This window comes from Poeciliopsis prolifica, unplaced genomic scaffold (genome assembly GCF_027474105.1).
Source record: "Poeciliopsis prolifica strain line A6 unplaced genomic scaffold, Auburn_PproV2 SCAFFOLD100, whole genome shotgun sequence".
Lineage (NCBI taxonomy): Eukaryota > Metazoa > Chordata > Actinopteri > Cyprinodontiformes > Poeciliidae > Poeciliopsis > Poeciliopsis prolifica.
Genome location: NW_026562475.1, coordinates 573,710 through 599,847, shown reverse-complemented (window position 1 = coordinate 599,847; position 26,138 = coordinate 573,710). Strand labels below are relative to the sequence as shown.

At 40.0% G+C, this 26,138-nt stretch overlaps 2 protein-coding genes across 4 annotated transcripts in view; both read left to right on the top strand.

Moving 5' to 3' along the window:
• The first annotated feature begins 3,028 nt into the window (after positions 1–3,028).
• Positions 3,029–8,585, top strand: LOC129353977 (uncharacterized). The gene has a single exon (XM_055023431.1). It carries the CDS (start codon positions 3,029–3,031, stop codon positions 8,168–8,170), a length of 5,142 nt encoding a protein of 1,713 aa, XP_054879406.1. The 3' UTR covers positions 8,171–8,585.
• Positions 8,586–15,368: 6,783 nt separating this feature from the next.
• Positions 15,369–26,138, top strand: part of LOC129353970 (protein kinase C epsilon type-like) — a 104,596-nt gene continuing 93,826 nt past the window's right edge. For 2 of the 3 annotated variants that reach the window (XM_055023421.1, XM_055023420.1), the window contains exon 1: positions 15,369–16,389. In XM_055023421.1, the coding sequence (XP_054879396.1) occupies positions 16,042–16,389 (348 nt within the window). In that variant the 5' untranslated portion in view covers positions 15,369–16,041. Of the gene's footprint in view, positions 16,390–21,710; positions 21,833–26,138 lie in introns of those variants that run through there. The other variant, XM_055023423.1, reaches the window with a different exon arrangement.

Below are 26,138 nucleotides of genomic sequence, written 5' to 3'. Positions count from 1 at the left end.
ATATTTTAAATTAGCACAATACTGCACAGGATAGTTTTGATACATATGAATATACCATAGAAAGTTAAAGTACACTCTACATTCACATAAATTTAGATAAAAATCCAAACTAAAACAACTGCTGAATCTCTGAACTTATATAAATTCTTAGGGAGGATTCTACAGGAAGACAGGCCTAGAATCTCTTTAGACAGAGTCTGTCTGCCAGGCAATTAACAAATTCCTTAGCATGGTTCAAAAGTTCACTAGGATCTTAAAACTTTTTATAAATAATTTTATCTATATTAATTAACTATATTTCTTTAAGCATGTTTTTTAATTAGTTACTTATTAGATCCAACTTATAGTCATTATTTAGCATTACATTGTGTGCAAGCTTGGTTAAAAATACAACTACTTTCTTGTGAAAACAGTTTGAGGCAGAGATAGCGCTGCAGCTGCAATCATATATCAAACTGGACAGCGGCTGATACGAGAAGGGTTTGCCGTATATCTGCTTTTGGGGCTCTTGAGCAGGAGGTAATAAAATTAACATTAAGACCCCACACAAAGGAAAAGAACACCTCCTAATGCATATATTTAAATGATGAGATTACGCATTCTATAAAATGATTTGGTTTACAGCAGAAGTTGGAATCTCTTTGTGCTGGGTGAGAGTTTTCCCGGAGGAGCATCTTCTTCTGTCTTTTTTACTCAGTTCTTTGTCTCTGTTCTGTAATGTCTTGGACTTTGATGTTCTAGGTGAGATGATTATTGTAACATTCTTCTTGCATTGATTTTCTCTGGATAAACTCTGAATATCTGAAGTCTGACGTCGTACGATTGCTCTTTTCTCTCTGCACACTTACACAGACACAGGAATTCGGGACTAAGAATTAATTAACGAGCTAAGATCAAGTTCTTCATCTTTTTAATTCTTAACATTGGTCATAAAAAAAGGCGTTATGCATGGCGACAAAAAAACAGCGTTCCAAGAAAAACACTTGCTACCCACTGTGAGATTTGGTGGAGGTTCCATCATGCTTTGGGGCTGTGTGGCCAATGCCGGTACTGGGAATATTGTTAAAGTTGAGGGTCGCATGGATTCCACTCAATATCAACCGATTCTTGAGACTAATGTTCAAGAATCAGTTACGAAGTTGAAGCTACGCCGGGGATGGATATTTCAGCAAGACAATGATCCAAAACACCGCTCCAAATCTACTCAGGCATTCATGCAGAGGAACAATTACAATGTTCTGGAATGGCCATCCCAATCCCCACCTGAATATTATTGAACATCTGTGGGATGATTTGAAGCGGGCTGTCCATGCTCGGCGACCATCAAACTTAACTGAACTGGAATTGTTTTGCAAAGAAGAATGGTCAAAAATTCCTTCATCCAGGATCCAAGAACTCAGAAGCTACAGGAAGCGACTAGAGCATAGGTGTCAAACTCTGGCCCGCGGGCCAAATTTGGCCCGCAGTGTAATTATATTTGGCCCGCGAGGCAATTTCAAATCAATATTAGCGCCGGCCCACCGGTATTATACGGTGGCAATGCGGTGACGCCACATTCACCGGTTATACTACGAATCCATAATGCTCTGCTGTTTTTTGTCGTGTCAATCAGGACAAAGGCAGCAGTGGCAGAGCCAGAGGGATGGCACTTGCCACCCTCAACAGAGCCCTTGCCACCCCTACTGCCACCCCACTGGAAATGGTAATTTTAAAATATAATACTTATGAGATCGGCAAAGATTTGCCAGGAAAACTGTAATTTCCGACTGTCCCTGAAAGCAGCCCGATACCCGACGCTGTTCATTGGTTAAACTGACATGTTGGTTCCTGCTTGATCGAAAACACACCCGTGGCTTTAGAGTTACAGCTTCAGGAGTTCTGCAGGTATTTACATTTTACCGCTCAGCAGTAACCGCTGTTACCTTCCTAATGAGAGGCGGCTCTTGTCCTACATTTCTAAAAAAAAAAATGGTTGTGTACCGCTGCATAGTGCCTCTTTTATTATATTAGCCATGCTAGTGCTGACAGATCGTGTTTTAGACAGATTCTTTTAACATATTGTAGTGATTGTGTGTTTCCCCTTATGCCAGTATTATTTCCCGTACTTGCGAGGCTGATCTGAGGAAGTGCGTTACTGTGCATTTATTTCGTTAGCGGAACTCTGCATGCAGCGGTTGTGTGTTCCAGGGGGAGGGTTTTGTCGAGGGAACTTTGTTTTGTGTTGATGCTCGCTGACTCTGGTGTGGACGTGTAAAGTTCGTCTGCATCGGCGTTAGAGCACATAAACCACTCAGTTGTACTCCTGTTCGCTATCTTCATTAAAGGAAGATCAACATTATCTCCTCCTGGAGTGTTTTTTATCCTGCACCTTCACAATCCGTATCGCGGACCCCGATAACAACTGGTGTCAGAAGTGGGATGAGCCGGACCGGATTCAAGACACGGAGGGACGTCTTTGGTGTTTTGGATAAATCGCTCCAGTAAAAGTAAGGCGGAAAAGAAAAGAAAAACAAAACAAAAAACAAACAACGGCGGCTGTCAAGAAACGTAACAACGTCACTGTAAAAACAGTAGCTTAATGTGCTGAAGCCTAAAACAAAGCAGCACCAGTGACTATTAAAAAATAAATAAATAAATAATGGATGAAAATGAGGAACTATTGGGAGCTACAGCAGCGCCATCAGACCAACCTCCACCATGGCTGCAAGTGTTGTTGGACCATCAGTCGAAACAGTTAAAGCAGCTGCTAACACCAGTGCTACAGCATGTTGCAGCAGAACAAAGAGAGACATCTAGAGCAGTGCAATCAACAACAAGCAGTCAAATGCTGAATCCTGAGGCTGCCCTTCCTCCCTTAATGGTACAGGAAACCCCAGAAGCACCCGGTGTTCAACCACACACACCGTTTACTGCAGAATTGGAAGTCATTCGCCAAAGGTCACGTAATGCAGGCCCATCTAACACTTCAGCCATCCATGATCCAGCTGTAAGGCGTAGAGTGGGAGACATACATCAGCGCTCATCTCACATGCATATTTCACAGGATGCATATGGAGGACTTGGCCAGACTGAGAATAGGCATGAGGTGGCAAGACAACCCCTGCATGAAGCAGCTAAAGTTAAGCTGGCAACATATGACGGCAGAGAGGACTGGGACTCATTTTTGCTTCCCTTTGAACGTCAGGCTCGTAAATGTGGTTGGACAGGGGCGGAGAGGGTAGATAAGCTTCACGAATGTCTCCGTGGGGTTGCAATACGTTATGTCTGCTTCTTGCCTGAACACATCCGTGAAGATTACACTCTCCTCAAAGAGCAGCTTACTCAAAGATTTGGAGTAAAAGACCCCCCCACCACTGTTCGCAGGAAGTTGGGAGAGCTGCGCCAGTGCAAAGAATCACCAGCAGAGTTTGCAGAGGAAGTGCGACGCCTGGTGAGTTTGGCATATCCAGGAACAGATTTATTACTCCAGGATCAGCTGGCAACTGATGTCTTCCTGAAAGGGCTAAGGAACCAAAAGGTAGCCTATGAAGTAATGAATCGTGACCCTCCATCATTGGCTGAGGCACAAAAGCTCGCTGAAGCCCACGAACACAATTTTAAAGCAACTCTGGGTCGTGAGGCTGAGATGAGAGCAGGGAGGGCCCGGCGTATCTCCTGGGCTGATGAGGGTGAAAACGTTCCGGACAACTGTTGCCCCACCTCTAGACGCCTCCAGAGCCCAAAGTATGTAACAGAGGATCAATTTAAAATGCTTATGGACAAAGTGGAGCAGCTAAATTTAAAGTTAGAACGCCTTCAGAGCGTGTCAGCTGATTGTGGAACTGCTACATCAGTCTATACCAACAGAAAACAAGAACAAGAAAGTGACAAGATGGCATCACGTCAGCTTCCTGCTCAAAATTCCCGAGCCAGGTCACCAAGCCCAAGCCAAATGAACAAGCCCATCTGTTTTCGTTGTGGTGAAACTGGGCATATGATGAGGGAGTGTTCAAGATCACCAAGTCCAGTTCGACGCAAAAACAATCCCAGAGAGTCTACTTCTGAATCTCACAGGGGCATCGAAAGTAGGGAGGCTCAGCACCTTGCACCACAACTTGGGCGTACAACTAAGAAGGGTCCTAGCTTACAAGTTGAAATGACTGTCAATGGCCTACCTGTTAAAGCAGTTGTTGACACTGGCGCAGAGGCCACAGTAATTTCAGAAGAAGTTTATAACATGCTGCCACAGGAAGCAAAGAAGCCGCTCAAGAAAACATCTCTCCGTAATGCGGGAGTGGGAAGCAATATGCCTGGTTTGGGTGAGTTGGAGGTGACGTTAGGAATTGGGAAACGCAAGTTCAATTGGAAGGTCTTTGTTGGCCAGATTCACGATGCTCTGCTCCTAGGCCTTGATGCAATGCAGGAAGCCAAGATGACAGTCTTTGCTGGTCGCCAAGTATTTGTGGGTAAAGAGCCACTCCCAGCTTGTGTCATTGGAGAAAGCGAGGGTGACTACTCTGTGGCCCGTGTGCTCCTGGAGGACAATGTTACATTACCACCAGAGAGTGAATGCATTGTCTGGGGAAAAGTTGATAGACCCAAACCTGGGCTTCCAGCTGTCCTGGAACCACTTAACATAACAGAAGCTGTCTCATCAGGAAGTGTTGCCATCTACATGGACCCCAGAGTCCCAGTTCGACTTTGTAACTTCTCAAATACCAACGCATCACTGTCCTGTGGAGTGTGTGTTGGCATTCTGGTTGAAACCTTCCCGGATGACCCCCTTATAATGTTGGATTTGGATGATAAACAACAACCAACTATGGGCGTGGAAGAGAACAGTCATACGGATAGACCAAAGGTGGGAAGAGTTGAGAAAAATGCTCTAGACCTACCAGAACACCTACAAGCCCTCTATACAACATCCAGTGAGGCGCTCAGTGAAGATCAGCGGGTGAGACTAATTGAGCTTCTCTTAAAATACCAGTCTCTGTTTGCAGCCAATGATTCAGATCTTGGCCAACTATCTGCTGTTACTCACAAGATAAACACTGGTGACGCAAGACCTGTACGGCAGCCAGTCAGACGGACACCATTGGGCTTTCAGGGTGAAGATGAAAGGCATCTCAAGGACATGTTGGAAGCTGGAGTAGTGGTACCATCATCTTCTGAGTGGGCTTCGCCAGTGGTACTCATTCGCAAAAAAGATGGAGGGGTGCGCTGGTGTGTGGACTATCGACGCCTAAATGACCTCACTCTGAAGGACGCTTATCCACTGCCGAAGATGGAAGAGTGTCTTGATGTGCTAGGAGAGGCTACCATCTTCTCTACCCTCGATCTCCAATGTGGGTACTGGCAGATTTCTGTAGACCCAAGTGATCGCTGCAAAACAGCATTTATCACCCGTTATGGCCTCTATGAATATACCAGGATGCCCTTTGGCCTATGTAACGCACCTGGCACCTTTCAGAGGGCTATGGAGCTTGTTTTGCGAGGGTTCCAGTGGAAGATCCTCCTTATCTACTTGGATGACATTATTGTACTGGGCAGAGGTGTGGAACAAAACCTGAAACATTTGGCTGATGTTTTTGAACGTCTCCATAGCTACGGCCTAAAGCTGAAGCCAAAAAAATGTCAACTCCTAAGAGACAAAGTTCTCTTCCTTGGACATGTGGTCAGCGGAGAGGGAATAAGTCCCAACCCAGAGCTGATTAAAGATATACAGGAGTGGCAGCCTCCTACTAATACACAGCAGCTGCAGGCTTTTCTAGGACTATGCAACTATTACCGCCGGTTTGTCTCTGGTTTTGCAGAGCTTGCTGCTCCTCTTAACAGTCTCCTGAAGAAAAAAGCTGAGTTCGAGTGGGGTGAGGCCCAGCAAAAAGCCTTCCTGCAACTGAAAGGGGGACTGACTGTCGCACCTGTCCTGGCTTACCCAGCAGCTGAAGGTGACTACATCCTGGACACTGATGCTTCCAGTTTTAGCATTGGTGCAGTGTTGTCACAGGTCCAGTGGGGGGAGGAAAGAGTCATCGCATATGCAAGCAACCACCTCACTCCTACACAGCAGAGATATTGTGTGACCAGAAGAGAGCTGTTGGCAATCGTAAAATACACAAGACAGTTCCGCCACTTCCTCCTGGGCAGGAAGTTCCTTCTCCGAACAGACCATGGAAGTCTAGCTTGGCTCTTTCGCTTCAAACACCCTGAAGGCCAACTGGCTCGATGGCTGGAAGAACTAAGTCAGTATGATTTTGACATTGAACACCGCTCTGGTCTGCAACACTCAAATGCTGATGCACTCTCAAGACAGGTTCCAGATGGGTCAACAAACTGTGACTGTTATCAAGCGGGCAAGGATGTAATGGAGCTCCCCTGCAGAGGATGTTCTCACTGTCAAAGACTGCACAAACAGTGGGCCAGATTTGAGGAAGATGTTGATGATGTTGTCCCACTCGTCATAAGGCATGTGACAGGGGAAGTTGGAAACATCACACAGGAGCAGCACCAAGCCGAAGCTGGGATTCAAATTCCCCAAATAAATTGGATGCAAACTCTTAGCAGCCAGCAGCTTTCAGCAGCACAGAAAGAGGACACTGTACTTTCCATCCTACATAACTGGAAGGAATCAGGGAGTCTTCCAACAAAGGATGAAGTTGCGATTGAGAGCCCAGCAGTTAGAAAATACTGGCTCTGCTGGCCACAGATAGAACTCCATCAAGGGGTCCTATATTATCGCTGGGAAAATGTGAATAGCTTAAAACCTTCCCTCCTGCTGTTGGTCCCTGCTTCATTGCAAATGGAGGTCATGCAGGCCTGCCATGACCCACCACTCTCAGGGCATCTAGGTGAAACAAAGACCCTTCAACGTCTCAGGCAGAGCTTCCATTGGCATGGCATGGGAAGTGACCTCCATAAATACATCCAACAATGCCCCCAGTGCAAAGGTCTGAAGTCGAGCAGCCCCTCGAAGAGAGCTAAGCTACAAAGTTACCAGGCAGGAGCACCAATGGATCGGTTGCACCTTGACATATTGGGCCCCTTTCCCATCTCAAGCTCTGGAAACAAGTATATTCTTGTCATCATGGATCAGTTTACAAGGTGGGTTGAGGCTTTCCCGGTTCCAGACCAAGGAGCAGAAACAACTGCCAGAATGTTAGTCAACAACTTCCTAGCTCGTTTTGGGGCCCCGTTAGAGCTCCATACAGATCAAGGCCGCAACTTCGAAAGTGTGCTTTTCAAAAGAATTTGTCAACTTTTCCAGATCTCCAAAACCAGAACCACTCCGTACCATCCTGCTTCAAACGGCCAAGTGGAACGATTTAACCGCACCCTTCTGCAGATGATTCGCTGCTACGTAGACCAAAATCAGAAGAACTGGGACGAACATTTGCCTCTTCTAACAGCTGCATATCGCAGTGCACAGAACTCCAGCACTGGATTCTCACCAAATATGCTGATGCTGGGGAGAGAAGTTCATCAGCCACAAGACCTCTGGCTTGGCCTTGCAGAACAAACTTGGAGTGAAAAGGACCCCCTGGAGTATGCTCATGACCTTGGAAAGACCCTTGGTGAAGTCCATGACATGGCACGGCAGCATCTCCGCGGAGCTCAGCTTAGACAGAAGAGGACCCATGACCTGCGTGCCAAAGAATGCAGTTACAACATAGGGGACCTGGTCTATGTGAAGGACAATACAAAGAAGTTGGGGTTTAGTCCCAAATTGCAGCCCCCCTGGAAAGGCCCATGCATTATTAAAGCCCAGCTTGGACCTGTACTATATGAGATCTTAACGCAACGTGACAAAAAGGTCATGCACCATGATCAGTTGAAGCCTTACACCAGCAATGTCATACCAGCATGGATCAGACGACAAAGACATGTGGTCCTTCCTGAGTACCAAGAGGTAGTTCCATTACCCAAACACATGACTAGTTCCTCTACACCAGCACCAGATGAGCTTGGAAGTGACAGCGGAAGGAAAGCTCTGGTTGGGTCTCCGGAACTGCTAAGGCCAAAGGGCAAGCGTCAGGTTGCAGCCCGCAGAAGAAGGCTGGCGAGACACCGGCAGCAAGATGAACTACATACCTCCGGATCTGAAGAAGACAAACAGGAACCCCGTATTCAAAAGACTCTTAAGGGTCGAGAAATACGGGTCCCTGCCCGCTATCAAAATGACTGGACTGAATAAGAGATTAGTTAAGAGATTAGTTAAGTTGCAGTTCCAAGCAGAATGTTGTGAATGTGTATTTGGTTTGAAACTTAGCATGCCAGAGTAGTTTGATGTTCTTTGAAAGGGGGGGTAGTGTAGTGATTGTGTGTTTCCCCTTATGCCAGTATTATTTCCCGTACTTGCGAGGCTGATCTGAGGAAGTGCGTTACTGTGCATTTATTTCGTTAGCGGAACTCTGCATGCAGCGGTTGTGTGTTCCAGGGGGAGGGTTTTGTCGAGGGAACTTTGTTTTGTGTTGATGCTCGCTGACTCTGGTGTGGACGTGTAAAGTTCGTCTGCATCGGCGTTAGAGCACATAAACCACTCAGTTGTACTCCTGTTCGCTATCTTCATTAAAGGAAGATCAACATTATCTCCTCCTGGAGTGGTTTTTATCCTGCACCTTCACAATCCGTCCGCGGACCTCGATAACAATATGTTTTAGTGCACATGCTGCCCTCTAATGTTTTATATCTCCCAGCTCTTGCTTGAAATGTGTGTGGTAAGAATATGAGAAAAACCATTAAGTTTTATGACTGAAATGTAAGTAGGCTATGTAATATGAAAGCTTTGAATTATAACCTCACTAGTTGTATTAATTAATTTTAAACGAAAGGAAACAAATATTTTTTTCTTTTCGTTCCATGGAACGGTCCATTTGTATATGGACCCCTCTGATAAAAGCCTTGCTCACCCTTTGGCCACCCCTTGAAAAAAAGTCTAGCTCCGCCACTGAGAGGCAGACACGCCTTCTCCTCTGTGTCAGTAGCACTTATGGTAGCGGACATGGGTGTATTATGAAGGTGGTGATCCGTCTTCTTGCGCACCAGCACTTACCTATGTGAGCAACTTTTCTCCTCAATAAAAATGACTAAAACATCTCACAGGAGACGTCTGACTGACGAACACCTTTTTTTCGATAATGAATCGTTTCGTCAGCTCAAACCACGAGGCCCGACATTGATGAACTCAATGTCATTAATGACAGAGTAGATCAGTGTGGCGCAAAATGAGCAATAAATAAGTTTTCTATGCACCTTTTCTTGTTACGCCAAGGCCTGAATGGTTTATTCATAGTTTATTTAATGATTTATTTTCAAATTTATTAGCCTGTGTACAAACCTAATTTTGACATTTAGGTCAGAAAGGAGGCATTCAATTTTTATTTAAATTTGATTTAATATGTTTAATATTTTATTTCATATATTAAATATATTTTATTTATTATATTTTATTTAATATAATAATATGTTTTATTATTATTAGCAACTCAATTTTGCACACCTGCACTTTTAAGTTAGATAAGCTTTGCTTGTTCAATATTTATTGTTATATTAGAACTTGTTTGGGTCCATATTAAAATATTCATTTGTTCAACCTTGGCCCCCGACTTTGTTCAGTTTAAAGTTTTGGCCCACTGTGTATTTGAGTTTGACACCCCTGGACTAGAGGCTGTTATTGTTGCAAAAGGAGGATCTACTAAATATTAATGTCGCTTTTCTGTTGAGGTGCCCATATTTTTGCACCTGTCAAATTTTGTGTTTATGTGTACTGCACATTTTCTTTTAGTCCAATAAAGCTCATTTCAATATTGAAATGTTACTGTGTCCATAAGTTATTGGTTATATTAAACTGAAATAGTTATTGCAAACATCCAAATATTTAGAGATAAAAATAATTTAGATTAATAGGGGTGCCCAAACTTTTTCATATGACTGTAAATATATAAAAAGTATACCTACGGCATGCCTGAACCAATTTTGACATTATAACTTTAAACACATTTATATAGAATGGTACCACAGTACAACTTTAAGAAATATATTAAATAACAGTATACTTTAAGTATTTGCTCAAGTGTACCAATGAAACAATATGATTTTAAAGATATTTTTTGTATATTTTATAATATTTGCTCAAAATATATATATTTTAAATTCACATAAAGCTTACTATAAAGTAAACTATTAAATACACTGAGATTTCAGTATATTAAATATGTTACATCTCAGTCTATATGAAGTGTGCCTTTTAAGATGCCTTAAAATCTTTTACTATTTCGTTAAAATGGAAACAAATAAAAAAAAAAATCTGTCTTGTGGAACTTGATGTAGATAATGTAGATAGTAGATAATAGTAGATAATGTGTTCATGCCTCAAAACATCAAACATTGACAGTTTAGTCAGTGACATAGATTCTACAACAAAAACAGTACTTGTCCTTAACACTAAATGTAGCAGGTATCTTCAGTTTTACGTCTCTCCAAACATGACCTCTTGTTTTTAGTTTTGTAACCAAAACAAAGAAGCTTTATTTGCCCAATCCATTTTCAGATGTATGATTTAAGATCTAATACTGAACAGCATTAGCTCCAGTTCACACTCCAGACCTGATGGTAGTGGTAATGCTCACTTTGATAAAAAAAAAAAAAAAAAAAAAAAAAAGAAAGTGCAGTAAAAAGAACTGCACAACAGGATAAGATATGCTGTTCAAATTTACCATTTTTAGTCACCCAATATTGCCTTACAAGTAGAGAGCCTTGAATAGTTATTGTTTTGGTAAATTCAAACTGGTGACATCTTACACCGAGTTAGGTGGGAAAAGAACGGGATGGAAATTAAATGTGGGCCACAAAAGGAACCGGAAAGGATGAAGGCTGCGAATGTGTTGCTAGCTGGTGGTAAGTTTGCATCAAAGTCCTAATTACCTTAGTTTAGTTATGAACAGTGCAGTAAATGTATAAACAAACTTAACATCGCTTTCAAAAATAGTCATTTATTGATTTAATGTGATTTCTATGATTATTATAACAGTCATTCAGTTTCATGTTATAACTGCATGGAGGCCCAGTTTGTTGTGACTTAATATAGTTTTCTTCATAAATTTAACCTGGTGAATTAATTAAGCTCAGTATGCCAAAGAGATTTTGTATTTTGAGGCTGTTTTTATAACTCGTTCATCATCGTTTTTATTTTCAACATATTTTTGCAGTTTAAGCAAATCAATATGATCCAGTGGAGCTTTTGCTCCACTGGATCATCACCCCAGTTTTGAGGATGAGGGCATTGCCTCGAGGGTCGGTCTCCTGCAACTTTTAGATGTGTTTCTACTTCAACACATCTGAGTCAAATAATGAGGTCATTTGCAGGACTCTGGAGAACCTGACTGTTTTCAAGTGTGTTGGACCAGGGAGACATCTAAGAGTTGCAGGACACCGGCCGTCAAGGAACAGCCCACCCCTGCTGTTTGTTTTTTTTTTCACACTGAGCTACATTTTCAGCATTAACTGGTGTGTTTCCAACACTAAGTGCTTCATAAACATGATTTAATTTGAAAATAATTGGACAGAATTTATTTTCCTTTTTAGTCTGCCATTTCTCTTTCATACATTTTATTCATTGTTAGTTTTCAGTAAGGATTCAGGATGATGAGGGATGGAAAACCAAAGCAACTATTCTGCAGGAAGTAGCTCCACGTTCATTTGAAGTGAAAACTGAAGATGGACAAATTCTGAGATGAAATCGTCGCAGTTTGTTGAAAACTCCATTTGAACATGTTGATGAGTCGAGTGAAGATTCTAATGACTCTCAGATTACTCCTACAACTGAAACGCATTGTGACATGGACAGTCTTAAGGACAATCCACCACCTGTGTTAAGAAGATCTACCAGAGTGGTAAAGAAACCTGATAGACTAATTTTGTAAAAAAAAAGAAAAAAACAAAGAGGGGAAAAAGAGAGAAAAACAGAAAAAAGTTGAAATGTGTGTATTTTTAATGAGAACTAATTAAGATAGGTTAAGTGAATTTTATTATAGCTATGTGATACATACAATGGTTGTTGTTAATTTTAGACAGGATTCATGTTGTAACATTCTAACTTTAAAGAAAGGAGGACGTGATGATTGAATGAATTGTTTATGTCCACTAGATGGCAATAACAAACATAGGCGATTGCATAAATGTAAAGAATAGGACAACAGAAGTAGGGAGTCTTTGTGACGCACCTGTGTGAGCAAACGAGCCAGAGATACTTTAATAAAAGTGTCTAAGCAGAGCACAACGTCTGATTTGTATCAAACACGAATAGAACACTCAACATAAACAATACTCTGTCCTTGGTGAAATATTTTTCACATTTCCTCTAAAGTGTACGTATTGTTTCTTTGTAGAATTTTCATGAGCATGTTGTCTGTAAACTTTTAATATGTTGATATTTGGTACAATTCTGTGATAGTATGTTGGCAATGTACTCTCCTAAAATGTGAATATATTGACTGCATAATGGAATTATTTTTCAACTGGAAAGTGTGTTGTAATTGATCCGTCTGTGTACTGTAGTGTTTATGAATGATGTAATGTTCAAAGTGACAAAGACATTGATAACTAAAAAATGTACTTCCTTAGCAATTATAATAAACCAAAAGTGCTTATATACTTAGAAGATATTCTAAATTGATTTTAAATAATTTGATCACAAAAAATAGTACACATTGTATTACTTAAAGTAACTTTGTGTACTTCAAGTATACAAAATATAACTTTTAATTGTTCCAAAGAAGCATGTTAAAGTACACTTCAAATTGTGATTTTCCACAATTGAATTACTATTAAATACATTAAGTACAAATTAGTTCTTCCAAAATAATATAATTCAAGTATACTGATGATTAGTCATACTTGGATTTTTTATTTTTTCACCAGGGCATTTCCACTGGAAAGAAACAACAGACATTTTTAGAGCTCAGAAATTTTCTAGAAAAAACATTTTAATGTAAATGTACTTTTCATATTTTTTTCTATCTTCAATTACCCTAATACGTCATATGCACCAAATTGTTTGACTTCTGCAGCAAATGCGGCTTCACCCGGCTTGAGGTTGCAGTAAGATGCCAGCAGGGGGCAGCACTGTTTCAAAATTATATGTACACCAGTTCTCAAAGTAAACATATGGATTCAAACAAACAAAAACAGCTTCCATGGCACAGTTTCTTCCAATGTAAATGGTACAACTCGTATGTTGCACCATTCACAACATACTTTTTTTCTACTAGTCCGTCGAGAAAAAATGTCACAATATTTGATTATGGGTTTATGCTGTAATTTGGATAATAATTTGTTTTTAAATATGGTACTCAGAATAAAAATGATGAGTAAATATCTTTAACCAGTTAAGGATAAACAAAGAAAGGAAAATGCATTTTAAAAGTAATAAATTGGATTTAGTCCTTTTAAAATATTTTTATAGCATCCTTTTTTAAAAAAATATTTTTATTAAAAAGAGAAAGATAGAAAAAAGCTAAATGCACACAGTGTGCCACTTCTCTTTTTTGATGTCATGTTTTAATATGAAATCGTACTGGAGGTGTCTTCCTGGACTAAGACACTTTCAGATATAAAACAAATTGCTGTTCCTCATCATTCATTTCAGGTAGAACAACTTAATGTGTGGAAGAAAGTTCTTTATGTTAGGGAAATATATCAAAATGAAAAAAAATATATCATTTTATATTTTGTTTTGCTTCTGTGTCTGTAATCTGGATGGACTCAGACAACGCTGCATATAGTTAACGTCATGCATCCTTCAAGGGATGTGTATCCAGAATGCCATTGATGTGGACAAGAGTCATAATATAGGTTTTATGCAACTTATAGTTATTTTCATACAATCCCATGTTACTCTAGCTCACTGCTACTAGATGTTTCATCTAAAAATACGTTCTTATATTCTGTTGCAATCATATGAATTCATCTTACATTTATTTGCAAGAAAACAACTATGTGAACCTGAAATTAGTGCCTAACAACAATAAAGCCAAACGTTACTGTCCTTATTTTACCTTATATCTTCCTGAAACAATATATTTCAAAGAAGCTTATATTTTATGCACATATTGTTGCTGGTTTACAGAGGTAAACACATGTTCCTATTATATATTCATTCATAGTTTATCCTTTTATTGTTTTTTCATATTTTTTTAGACAAAATAAATGAAATTGTCTTGTAGAGAAATTGTTTGGCTCTCATATTCATTAAAGAATCAATTAACAGTTTCAGACATGAAACTTGTCTCAGAACAAGCATGTTGTAATTTGGGGACTTTAGAATCGAGACTTTATTTGGACTTAACTCGGAACATGCAGCGCTTTGAATTGTCTTGTTGCTGAAAATGTGCAATATCAATAAAATGTCCTTACCTTGCCTCTTGTTTTGAGACTTAAGTTACATTACACTTACCTCGGAAGTCTCAGCTGGGTTTGACATTACACACCAGATAACAAATTTCCAGTGAAAGTAGTCAGAGAAATTGGGACGTCAACATGGTGATGCCCAAGTAGAAGTTGTCCGCAGAACTTTGTATGGCCATCGTTTGAAGGTTTACTTCAATACATAAGCAAACACCTCTTTTAAATTGTTCAGTTTATGGTTGTAGGTGCTATTAGTAACATTGCTTTTAGACGCACTATTACAAGTGTGTCTCGTAAACTAAACAAGTCTCCACGTCATCTTGTTGATGCCAGGAATGGCCATTTTGAAACACGAAGCCGGCCTTACAAGTACATCGTCTGAATTGTTCCCTCTTTCCCAGTTCCGACGTGGATTTTCTGTTCAAGTTGCTTGTGGTGGAATTTCACTGTTTAGACCTAAATGGAGCTATGCTTTAAATTAAATGAAAAAACAACTTTCAAAACAACCTGTCTCAGCTCTGCTAACTATGTCAAATAATGTTTAACCCAATCTAAGCTTTAAATGCTAATATTTTAATAACACTATATTGCATTTTATTTTTATCCATTTTGTGGCTATATTGCTGGACTGATGAGCTTTTGAGTGTCGTGGTTTGCAGTCATCTCCTTGAAATTTCAGTCATGCCTCACATATTCCTGCATTCATATCAGCTTCTGTATTTCATGGACTTGGCAACTGGCCCTTTTTGAGCAAATGTTCATGAATGTTCATATTTCTGCAACTAAACTTCCAGCAGATGAGAATGAGGAGAACTGGCTCAAGTCAACATGCCACTGGGTTTGAAGGCTGTTGCTTTTTCCAGTCTTTTCTCCGTATATTTTGAAAGATGAAGATACCTTCCCCATCCCTACAGCCCTACTTCCTATGCACTACCTCCCCCGTGTTTCGCACGCCAGGCACCCATAAATCTGACGTATATTTCGCATTTCCTGCACCAGACAGACACCGAGACAGAGGAAGAGGAGAAGCAGACAGATATTTGAAGTTAGTGAACAGTGGATGAAACCAGGCCCAAGCTCCAGGAGTCTGTCTCCCCCCTCTTCTTTCTTTACCTATTCACCCACCACCACTCCCCGGATACTCCCCCCACCTTCACGTCCCTGTCGCGGTCGCCACCAGCCGCAGTCTGCTCGCAGCGGTTCGGCGAACATCTACCGATGAGTCCCGGCGGCTGCATCCGGAGCCTCACACCCGCGTCACGGTGCAGTAGCGGGGACAAGCGCGGATCCGCTGCTCCCAGGGAGCGGCGCGAGCGAGAGAGTTGGTTTTCTCTTTTTCTTCTCAATTCCTCGAAGGTAAAAACAATGACACAGCGCTTGTTGGCAGCTATTTCTTCCCGGCTCGTATGAGGAAGCCGTTCCCGGGCTAACGGTCGGGTCTCCGGGGCTGCACTCCAGCTTACACCGGGCAGAGGTACTTTGCTGAACTGCTGACATTTCACAACAAGAATCAGAGACAGGTTGGATTCAGTAGCTTTCGGACCACGTCATATTTCACCGGAGGACCACCGGTTGAACAGAAACACAGAGCAGCTGATTTCCTTCGCACGCGCGCCGCAGGAAAACATTTCCGTCAACAACTGGACGTCTTTCCTCGGCGACATGGTGGTCTTCAACGGGCAGCTGAAGATTAAAATCTGCGAGGCGCTGGACCTAAAACCCACGGCTTGGTCCCTGCGTCACGCCGTGGGTCCGAAGACCCAGATCTTCCTCCTGGACACGTACATCGCCCTGAACGTGGACGACTCGCGCGTGGGTCAGACCTCCACCAAGCAGAAGACCAACAGCCCCATGTGGAACGACGAGTTCATGACTGAGGTCATCGACGGCAGAAGGATAGAGCTGTCTGTCTTCCATGACGCACCCATCGGCTACGACGACTTCGTGGCCAACTGCATCATCCAGTTTGAGGACATCCTGCACAGCGGCAGCAAGCACTACGAGAACTGGGTGAGTCTGACCCACAAATGCCCTCTGAAGTCTTGTACACACAAATCAAATATGCCGAATTTTTATGGCTATCTGTGTCAATTAGGTCATAAATCGATGTCTTTAGGTACAAAATGTAATTAATTGAACTAGGACTGAAACAATGAATTGGTCAAATTAAATGAATTATGTTATGTTTTTTTTTCTTTTTCTTTTGCATCTTTTAAAGCATTTCTAATATTTAAAAGTCTTAAGTTGTTAATCTGCAGAATGTGCCTTTTTTAGCTGATTAATTGATTAATCGTCAGAATACTCAGTAGAGTAATTAGTAATAGTCAGCTGCTGCCCTGAATTGAACCACATAAAAGTGAATATTGGTGCAACACCTGTTGGAGACAGTACAGGAGTCATCATTGTCCTATGACTCCAACAATATGCAATATAAACAAGGTAAGGTGACATAAAAAGAAACAATTAAACTAATTAAAAGTAAATCAGTTGAATAAATCGCCTCTTATATTTGACATACAACTCCATGAGGTGGATGTTTGTAAAGTGGAGGGGGGGAAATACATAATTCTCAAAAACTGATGTTCTGAATATTTACTTCAAGAGGTAAACTGAACAGATTTGAGGACTTTTTTTAATCCCATAATGACAAATTTCATTGTTTGAGATTTTATTTTATTAATTATGTAACAAATCCACAAAGTTTTGATTGACTCATGTAAAAAAAAGCTCATAGAGTACAGATACACAAAAACACTTATGTGATTAAATATGTGACAAAATAGGTACAATAATATAAAGTCCTGTTTTCTAACAGCAGTGCACCAGGATCTGCTTTTGATATTGTGGTGTTGTTTGCTTAATGGCAGCAGTTTAAAAGAAGGTGAACTTGTGAGGAGTCTCTAACAGCAATCTGGCAGCAGCTCTGAAGCCGATTCTACACAGGGTGTAGAGACTCCAACAACCTTTCCAGCCAGCAATCCATCGATTACAGTTTAATGTCGGTGTCTGATCTCTGCCGATACAAATTTTTATATCAACAAATACAAGAACAGCATTAAAAAAAAATTTGGGGGGGTTTTCTGCTGTAAACATAATTAAAAATTTATATTAGGAGCAGAAGGTTGATCATAACAGTTACTTTAAAATGGAGCCAAACACTTGTATAAAAAAAAGTTGTCAGAAAAAAAATGAAAAAATAGGTTGCCCACTATTATTTTCTTGGACCGCTGTTGGCTTTGATTATGGCAGAATATTTTCCCAGCCACATTTCTTCCTCAAATAATAATGTGTTGGACCAGTGTTGTATAGTAACGAAGTAAAAATACTTCACTACTTTACTTAAGTATATTTTGGAGTACTTCATATGAAAATATTTGATAACTTTCACTTTTACCTCACTATATTTCCGAACTTAATTGCATACTTTTACTCTGATACATTTTCAGTGTGTGCTTTTTACTCGTTACAAAAAAGCGAGAGAGAAACGCAAATGTTTTGATCCCACCTACTGACCGACTGCAACAAAGCCTGCTTGCCTGGGCTTGTTCATCACCACCAATAGGATGCACAGGTTTCGCTCCTCCCCACCTACATCAAAAAGTCCAGCAAACAGTCTGATTGGTCAGTGCTCCGTTTGTGTGGGTTTGTGCCGTTAAATTTTTCGTTTGTGCAGCTTTGGTTTCCGAGATATTCAAATGATTTTAGGTCATCCAGAGTTCACCATCCCCCCATTTTGCTCCAAAACAAACCAAAGTGGGCTGGTTCGTTAATGCTCCGTTTGTGCAGGTTTGTGCCGTTAAAACAAACGCAGCAAAGTTGTTTTCAATTTGGATTTTGGCTGTTCCAATATCCGGTGTGAGCGGCGTCTAACTAGGTTGATCCGATTCATGAACGCTAATTTCGGCCAGCCGGTCTCTGGTCTCCTCCTTCCTCAAGGTGTCGGAGTTTCACTCAGGGAGAGTCAACAAATTTTACATCCAAACTCTCCTGAGAAACTAATGGAAATAGATTTCTTGCCTTGTGACCAACTGACACAAAATTCATGACAGTAATTGTAATCTTAAAAATATATTTTGGATGGCCTAAAAAATCATTTTTAGTATCTCGGAAACCAAAGCTGCACAAACTAACATTTTAACGGCACAAACTGAGCACAAACAGAGCACTAACCAATCAGAGTATTTGCTGGATTATTTGAGTAGGTGGTGTCAGCTTCATGGAGGTCTGTTTCGCTTCTCCCATTAAACACCTAGTTAACTAAAAGCTCTCCCTCTTCAGATGCCAAATAAGCTGCATTTCCCTCCCAATTCTTTTTTTCTTTTGCATAATGACCAGTTGTGTGCACCTATAGTGTGTGAAGTAGAGGAATCGTAACGGCTTTTTTTCTTCATGTTGGCCGAATTTTCTGTACTGACTAGTTATTTTTCTCATTTTCAGCACTGACCTTACTGAAAGGGAAAACTTGAGGCTTATAGAAACTTTGTATTTTCTGTCCTGGAGGGTTTACCAAGAAGCTGGTTCAGTTGTAAAGCAGGTTAGGTTAACCTAAAGCAGGTTAAGTTAACCTTGTGGTTTAGGTAAAGCACCTAATTTTCTTAACTAAATGATACCTGCAGGTATATCTATTAGCAGGTTTCATTTTGCCTGCACTTGGTTGTGTACATTATTTTACGTGTATTTGACAAGTTTACCAAAATATAAAAAATGTCATTCAAACTGCATTTGCCTTGTTTTACTTTTTACTTGTACTTTTCATTACATTACTTGAGTACATCCATTGTTACAGTCATTTCCAGACTTAAGTACAAGACATTTCAGATACTTTAAGACTTTAACTCAAGTAACATTTCAATCAGTGACTTTTACTTTGACCAAAGTCATATTTTGGAGCGGTACCTATACTTTTACTTGACTCCGAGATTTCAGTACTTTATACAACACTGTGTTGGACACTTCTTAACCCAATTTTAGTAGTTTCTGCTGTTTCTCCTTAGATGTTGTCTCTGCGTGATGCAAGCAAATAATTTGTCCCTTCTCAAACAGACTGAGATATCTTCCATTACCACCGGATGGGTCCCTAGACATGAGTGTTTAAGAAATGAGAAGCAACTCACTGCAACAGTTGGGGTTCAGTAACTTGTTTCCAGCTGAAACCTAATCGCCCATGCAGTAACTATTCAATAGAAGGCTCGGACATATTTGCTCAGTTAAATTCAGGTGGCAACTTTTTTTGGATAAGCAGTGTGTTGTTATTTTTGAATAAAAAGTTATGTGGCAGACATTTCAAACGAGCTTAGTAGCTAACATGATAAACTCAGTTGTCACTGTGTGTATTCTCTAGAATGTGAACCAATAAGGAAACAAAGGTCAGCATCACACATGCATAAAAAAATTACTCTATTTTTATTTGTGATCAAATAAAACAACATGTGGTATCTGGTCAGTGACAAAGGCTCCAAGGCAACAATCCTTTTCAACCTATAGTAATCAGAAATGTCACTGTTGAATAAGACATGAATGCAAATTTCCTTGGCTTCTTCTGTGCTGCTTGTCAAGTTGTTCTGTTGTTGTATTTCAGTGTCATTTGTGATGGAGAAGGAGAGATTATTTTTGACACTGAAATAAACATAAATTACCCGCAATCAAAAAATGGGGGAAAAATATTTGTGATTGATGATGGTGAAAAATCTGGTTGAAATAAAGTTTTATTGATGGCTAATATTTAAAGCTGTGTGAAACATTTATGAAAAAGTTTTATTGAATAGTATATCTTTTTTTATTATGATGTGCTATGACACTTGCTGGCATGAATGGATGAAAAGACATTTGCTGAAAAACAATATTTACCAACTTAGCGACTTTGTAGTTATATTTAGTGACTTTTCAGACAAATAAAATCAGCATCAGACAAAATCAGAATTAGCAAGTCAGGCTTTTTAAATATGGTTGTAGTGGTTTTCTATGAGATCCTCCATTTTTCTGCATTTTTAAACATATTGCCAGAAGTGTGGCAGTAATAAGCACTTGGATAGTATGTTTATTACACCAGAATTTACATGTAAAATCTTGCTTGCAAGGCTTAAGAAAATGTTGGAATTGGAAAATATCATGTTCTGATTGTTCTACAGTTTGGACCACAAGATTATTTGTTGATTAAAAATACCACAATATCATAATTCTTAGCAATTCAAGGACCCCAAACTTGTTGAAGTCTTTACTCATGTAAAGCTAGATCTGTTTACTCTAGATGCAGTCATTGTAAAATGAAAGTGCAGTTTTGATACATAAATGATTTGGTCTTTATTAGGGTCTACACACCAAGCATATAGAAATTTGTTCTCTCGTGGTTTGCCACAGCCAAACCAGTGAGGGGTAAAGAAAGATAGTCATCTTTTGTCTTAAAAAGACTTTTGGTGTTGCTTTTGGATTTATGACTTCTTAGTAGCTTTGAGGCTATGATGGTCCTTCAGTCATTATATTGTAACTATTTCCGCAAAGTCTTTTCAAATATTTTTCTGAGATTGAAGCATCCATCTTGCAATAAAATGTGTTTAAGTTTGGAACTTAAACCTATTAATATGTATGAACCTCTGGCTTTCAAGGAAGTAAAAGAAAAAAACAAAAAATGTTTAAACTAACTGACCTAGAACACGAAGAAAAATATTATTAAAAGGGAATGCAGCTTGCAAAGCTGAAATACCAAGAAGTATTCCTGACCGACATGTTTGCAAATCTGCCAATAGCGCCATTAATTTCCTTGATTCTGATTGGCTGTACAGAAAGAGCAAAGAGAAGGAACACTGTAGATGTTTGCTTTTGCTTATCTGCTGTAAGACAGTTTCTGCTGTGAACATTAAATGACAGACATGAAGTCATTTAATGGTCTCAAACCTTTTGAGACCAAGATCTACTTTTTCTCTCACCAGCCGGCTGAGATCTACCTCATGACATGAAGACATACAAATTATAAATGAAACCCTATTGACTAATTTTCTATGCAAATATACATTAGTTATGTCAGAAATGATAAAGTGATAGAAAACCTAATGCAGTTTCTTCCTCAGTGAGATGTTGACACTGGGAGCAGGTTACTGGTTTCTCAGTCAGAAGCTGGTTGTAAACCTGAGGTCAGCAGGTGTCAGTCAGTTATGGTAGATCTGAAATTTGGTTTGATGACGTCACTATGCGAAACTACAGACTGATAGGAGGAACCAAAGAGCTCTGCAGAGGGAAAGGCAAATCTTCTGAATTTGGGATATAATTAATGTAATTTGACACAATTATTGTGGTAGAATCCATTTGTTTGTTAAAAATTAATCAAATAAATTTTTCCTATTTGATGTTGGTTGTGACGTTTACTGCAAACGAACGAGGTCATCAGTCCAAGTTTGTCGTTTATTGAACGTTCAGAAACTCCAGCGGCTGTGATGAACCACAGCGAAGGAAAACAAAGGTAAAATAATCCGAACAACTCAGAACCACTCGCACCGTTTCACTCTCTCTCTCTCTTTATTGTTAAGCACACCTGTTGCCGTGGCAACCGCCTGCGCCCCGCAAGCCGAGCAAAGATTACGTTAAAAACGTTCAGTCCGTTACATATCAGGTTTCAGGCTTTATTATTTTTTAATGAAGCTTCAAACGTTTTGGATCTTGGTGAATATTTTGAAAAGTCTGTCAGAAGAGGAAGTGCTGCTCTCAGCGTCCTACAGAGATCGACTCATAACCTCCCCGCGATCGACCGGGTAGATCGCGATCGACGTTTTGGGCACCCCTGGTTTAAGCTGTTAAAATAGGCAGCGACATGTGTTCTTAGAGGAGGCCTCAAGTATTTTTGGTTATTGTGTTCCCGAACCTTCATGACTATGTCTGCTTACGGACAAGTTGTTTCATTGTCAAAAGAGCAAGATGGGACTTTTTCAAACGAACCTCGTGGAGTTGAAAATTAGGAATTTCATTTGTCTTGAATCCGGATAGGTTACTCAGGGTCTGAGACCTGTTTGAACCCAATGTAGATAGACTTTAGGTTGGCTGATCCTACAATTAAATAGAATTAAATGGTATAATGTGCTGTGTCTCTTAATGGGTAAATTTAGTGTGTGGAATGTACCAAAAAATGGCAATTAAATAAAATATAAAAAAACCAGAATGAAATAAATGATGTGATCTTATGTCAAACATACAAAGTAAGAAAAAAAAACTACATTGATTATATACAAGTCACACATAATTGGACCTAACAGAAGATTAAAGGACAATTATCCTAACAGTCAACTGAACTGTGGCAGAAATTTCTTTGAAAGAATCCACTTATGCATGGGAACATGCACATCCAATTCAAAAAGACCAAAGGCCAGAGTTCAAATCCAGGTGCTTGATGCAAGGCATCAGTGCTAACAACTTGCTTCAGAAAACCCCACTACTTCTTGGACTTTTTCCATTGGACATCACTATCAAGGGATACTTTTCTTCAGCATGTTAACTAGTTAGGATTGAAAGGAAAATTTCCATTAAAGGCTGGAAAAGAAGGGGAAAGAGTGGGGGGAAAGTGTGTCAAAATATGGAAAATGTCAAGGAGTGTGAAACATTTGCAGGGCACTGTACCTCAAAATTCAACAAAATGGTGGAAATTGCACCATGTTTCTGATTAAATGTGTCACTAGAGCAAATTGTCAATGTCTTATCCACCTGAGTGAACAGCTTTTAACTCAATTCCTTGCATATCTGGCAACGTTTCACTCTCAAAGTACCTAAGGACTGACCAAGCCCTGACTCAACACTCATTAAATATCAGGTCATGTCAGCAGAAACCAAAACATGAAACTTTGTGGTGTTATGTGGGATTTGAGTTTTTTCACCCACATGCAGGTTCAGACATAAGGCTGGTTTGATTCAATGATTTATTTCAATAGATATTGAATGTGATATTTCCAGATAGCCCTCTGGAACTGGGAGTGGCTGGCCGGCTCAGGTTCTGCTTGGAGAAGGAAGAGGTTAGTAGTGACCGGGTCGAGGATCTCTTGATGGGAGAATGGATAAAATGGCTTACAATTTTTCAATGGATGGGAACTGAGGGAGAGGAAAGGATCCAGGAGGTGCAGAGGCTCTGAGAGGGTAGTGGGGAAACGAGCAGCAGGCGATAGTGTCCGTTTGGCAAGGAGCGGTCACTGATGCAAACGTGGCTTGACATGTTTCCGGGCTTGATCCAAACAGCTGATCGGGATCTGTGAGATAGTAAACAGGATTAACTTGATAACTCATTAAATTGACAGTGATATGAACTTGAGTTTTGACTCCGACCAACAAGTGGGACCATCGAGCGATGAATGACAGCTTCTCCGCTTCTTAAGAATCCCACAGCCGATTGCTGGAATCCACTGCAGGTGGGCCAGCCTGCCAAAACTCTCCCACAGATACTGTCTATGAGACACGCACTCACACAAAACTGAATCTTAACGTGAGGGAACTAAAAAACTTGTGTAATATCCTGGTGAGAAACGTCAGCATGAACTAGAAGGAGAAATTGCCTCTGGATTGTTTTTTTATTAGACCCGAGTAGTGAAAGCGCTGTGAATGCCTATTGTTATTGTAGTATAAGTTAGTGCTCTGATTCCGTCAAAAGACTTGGCTTTTTGGGGGCTTTAACATATTCAAAAACTCATCAAACTTGGCATAAGTGATGCTGGTTGGATGCCTAATGATCCTATGTCGACATAATCTGACGTCATCTAAATCCCGCCCCCTAAGAATCAGAAGTTGCTTCTTTTACTGGAAAAGCTCAGTCTCTGACCCCCTTGATGTAATCAAGATGATCTGGTGACAGATGACGGTTAACAATTTGGTCTCTCAAACTTTTGTGCACAAACCTTCTCAGTGTAGTTTTCACCACTGCTCATCTTGACATTGTGTTAAATCACTAAGAATCTGATTTCCAGTTTCAGCCGAAGCAAACTTCCTTGGCATCGAATCTTTAGTAGGGATTTACTAACTTAGTTGGGGTTTTATCTAAGCATGGCTTAACCCACTTCCAAACATATTTCTGTTTTCTCCATTGATTAAACAGAAAAACATCACAGAGGGACACACTGATTGCAAAGAAACATCAAAATTGGATACAGAAAATCAAATAGGACTTCATATTTTGAACTGGAAACTACTTGTCCTTTTTAATAGTAATGTGCACGGAATACATTTGTCAGTGTTTGGTTAAGCCTGTTTCAGATATGTACTACTTTCTTTGCACTTGATTTGTGTTTGTATGTACAGACTAAGCAGTGCTGTGGAATTATATTTAAATAGGTGAAGGAGAAACCCAAGGCAGAGTGCTTGGAGCACCAAATGTAGGCTAAGAGGTAATTAGAAACTAATTACACTTGCTTACAAAATAAATGTGTAATTAGTTGCCCTGATCAGTTCAAACTTTTCAGTTGTGAGTTGTTTTTACACAAGTTTACACCATGTATGATAGCTAGCACTATTGCTGTGTGCTTGGCTTTTTACAGCCTTCACTGTATTTGGTTTCTTAAGAAAACTAAAGAAGCTACAACAGCTTGATCGAGATATATTACTTTAACCACAGAGGAAATTATAGTGGTGCTGCCTGACTGGTTGAAGAACGATTAAATATAGGGCTGCTTTTTACACAATAAGCATTTTGTTTTTTTCTATGAGATTCCATCTGTTTGAAGAAAGATTGTGAAATGAGATAATGACTCACAAGCACAGCTGGAAAGCATAATGAGTCCATTGCTTTTTGAGTATGTATGTAAATGTTGAGGAGAGCTGCGTCACTTGTCTCAGAGATAGAAATCATGCCTTCTGGGAAGAGACTTTGCTTTGGGGAGAGTCTTGTAGTTTGTCAGCACATTGTTTTAAGATTGTGTGCTATTAATTCTGTAGTGCAGGTCCTCTCTCATTTCGCTTGTACTAAAACAGTGGATTGTGATGAGAGAGATACTTAAGGGTTTGGGTTAAAAATCATTGGTATCTCTGCTTTATACCTGTTTGACTTACAGATGTTCTATAGGTGAAGAAAAGTGATGTTTTGATTATGAATATTGCAGTAATTGTAGATATTTACACTAATAGTTTTGAAAGCATTAATGTTTTTGAATTTGAGCATAACACGAAGATGTACCTTCCACACCTGTTGCTAACAACTGCTGCTCAGCTAGCTGGAAGGGATGTCCAATTAACCAGCTAAAATCAGCTTGTTGTGCTTCTATTATATAAGAGGCAATCACTGGGCAAAAGGCAGCACACACTCTGAACAGGTTACCAGCAGAACACCGGACAGCATAAAAGCACAATTAACTATATCCACATACACTCTCGACATGCAAGTATTGTGTAGTTTGCCAAGTTGCAGCAGGATACTTCGTAGATATGCCTCTCATTTTCTGATCTACACAGGTGAGTGAGCCAGGAAATGACGGCGATAGTTTCTGTACCAATACAGCCTAAATCTGAGTGGATGAAATATTTCCCTTGGCTTCTTTTTTTTAAGCCCTAAACATTTTATTAGACATATTTTCTACATTTACATTTCTTTCTTCTGGAAAATCTGACACAATTGCACCACAAGTTGAGCAGATGTGAGAAACAGATAATAGAGTGAAGTGGTGAAAAGCGAGGAACAGATTACACACTGGAAACTTCTTTCAGCCAGTTAAAACTTGGTTGATAAATAAATTAGGTGTCAGCAAAGAATTCAACAGAGAATACAATGTTCTTTGGGAGTTGGGGATTGTTTTTTGGGTGAG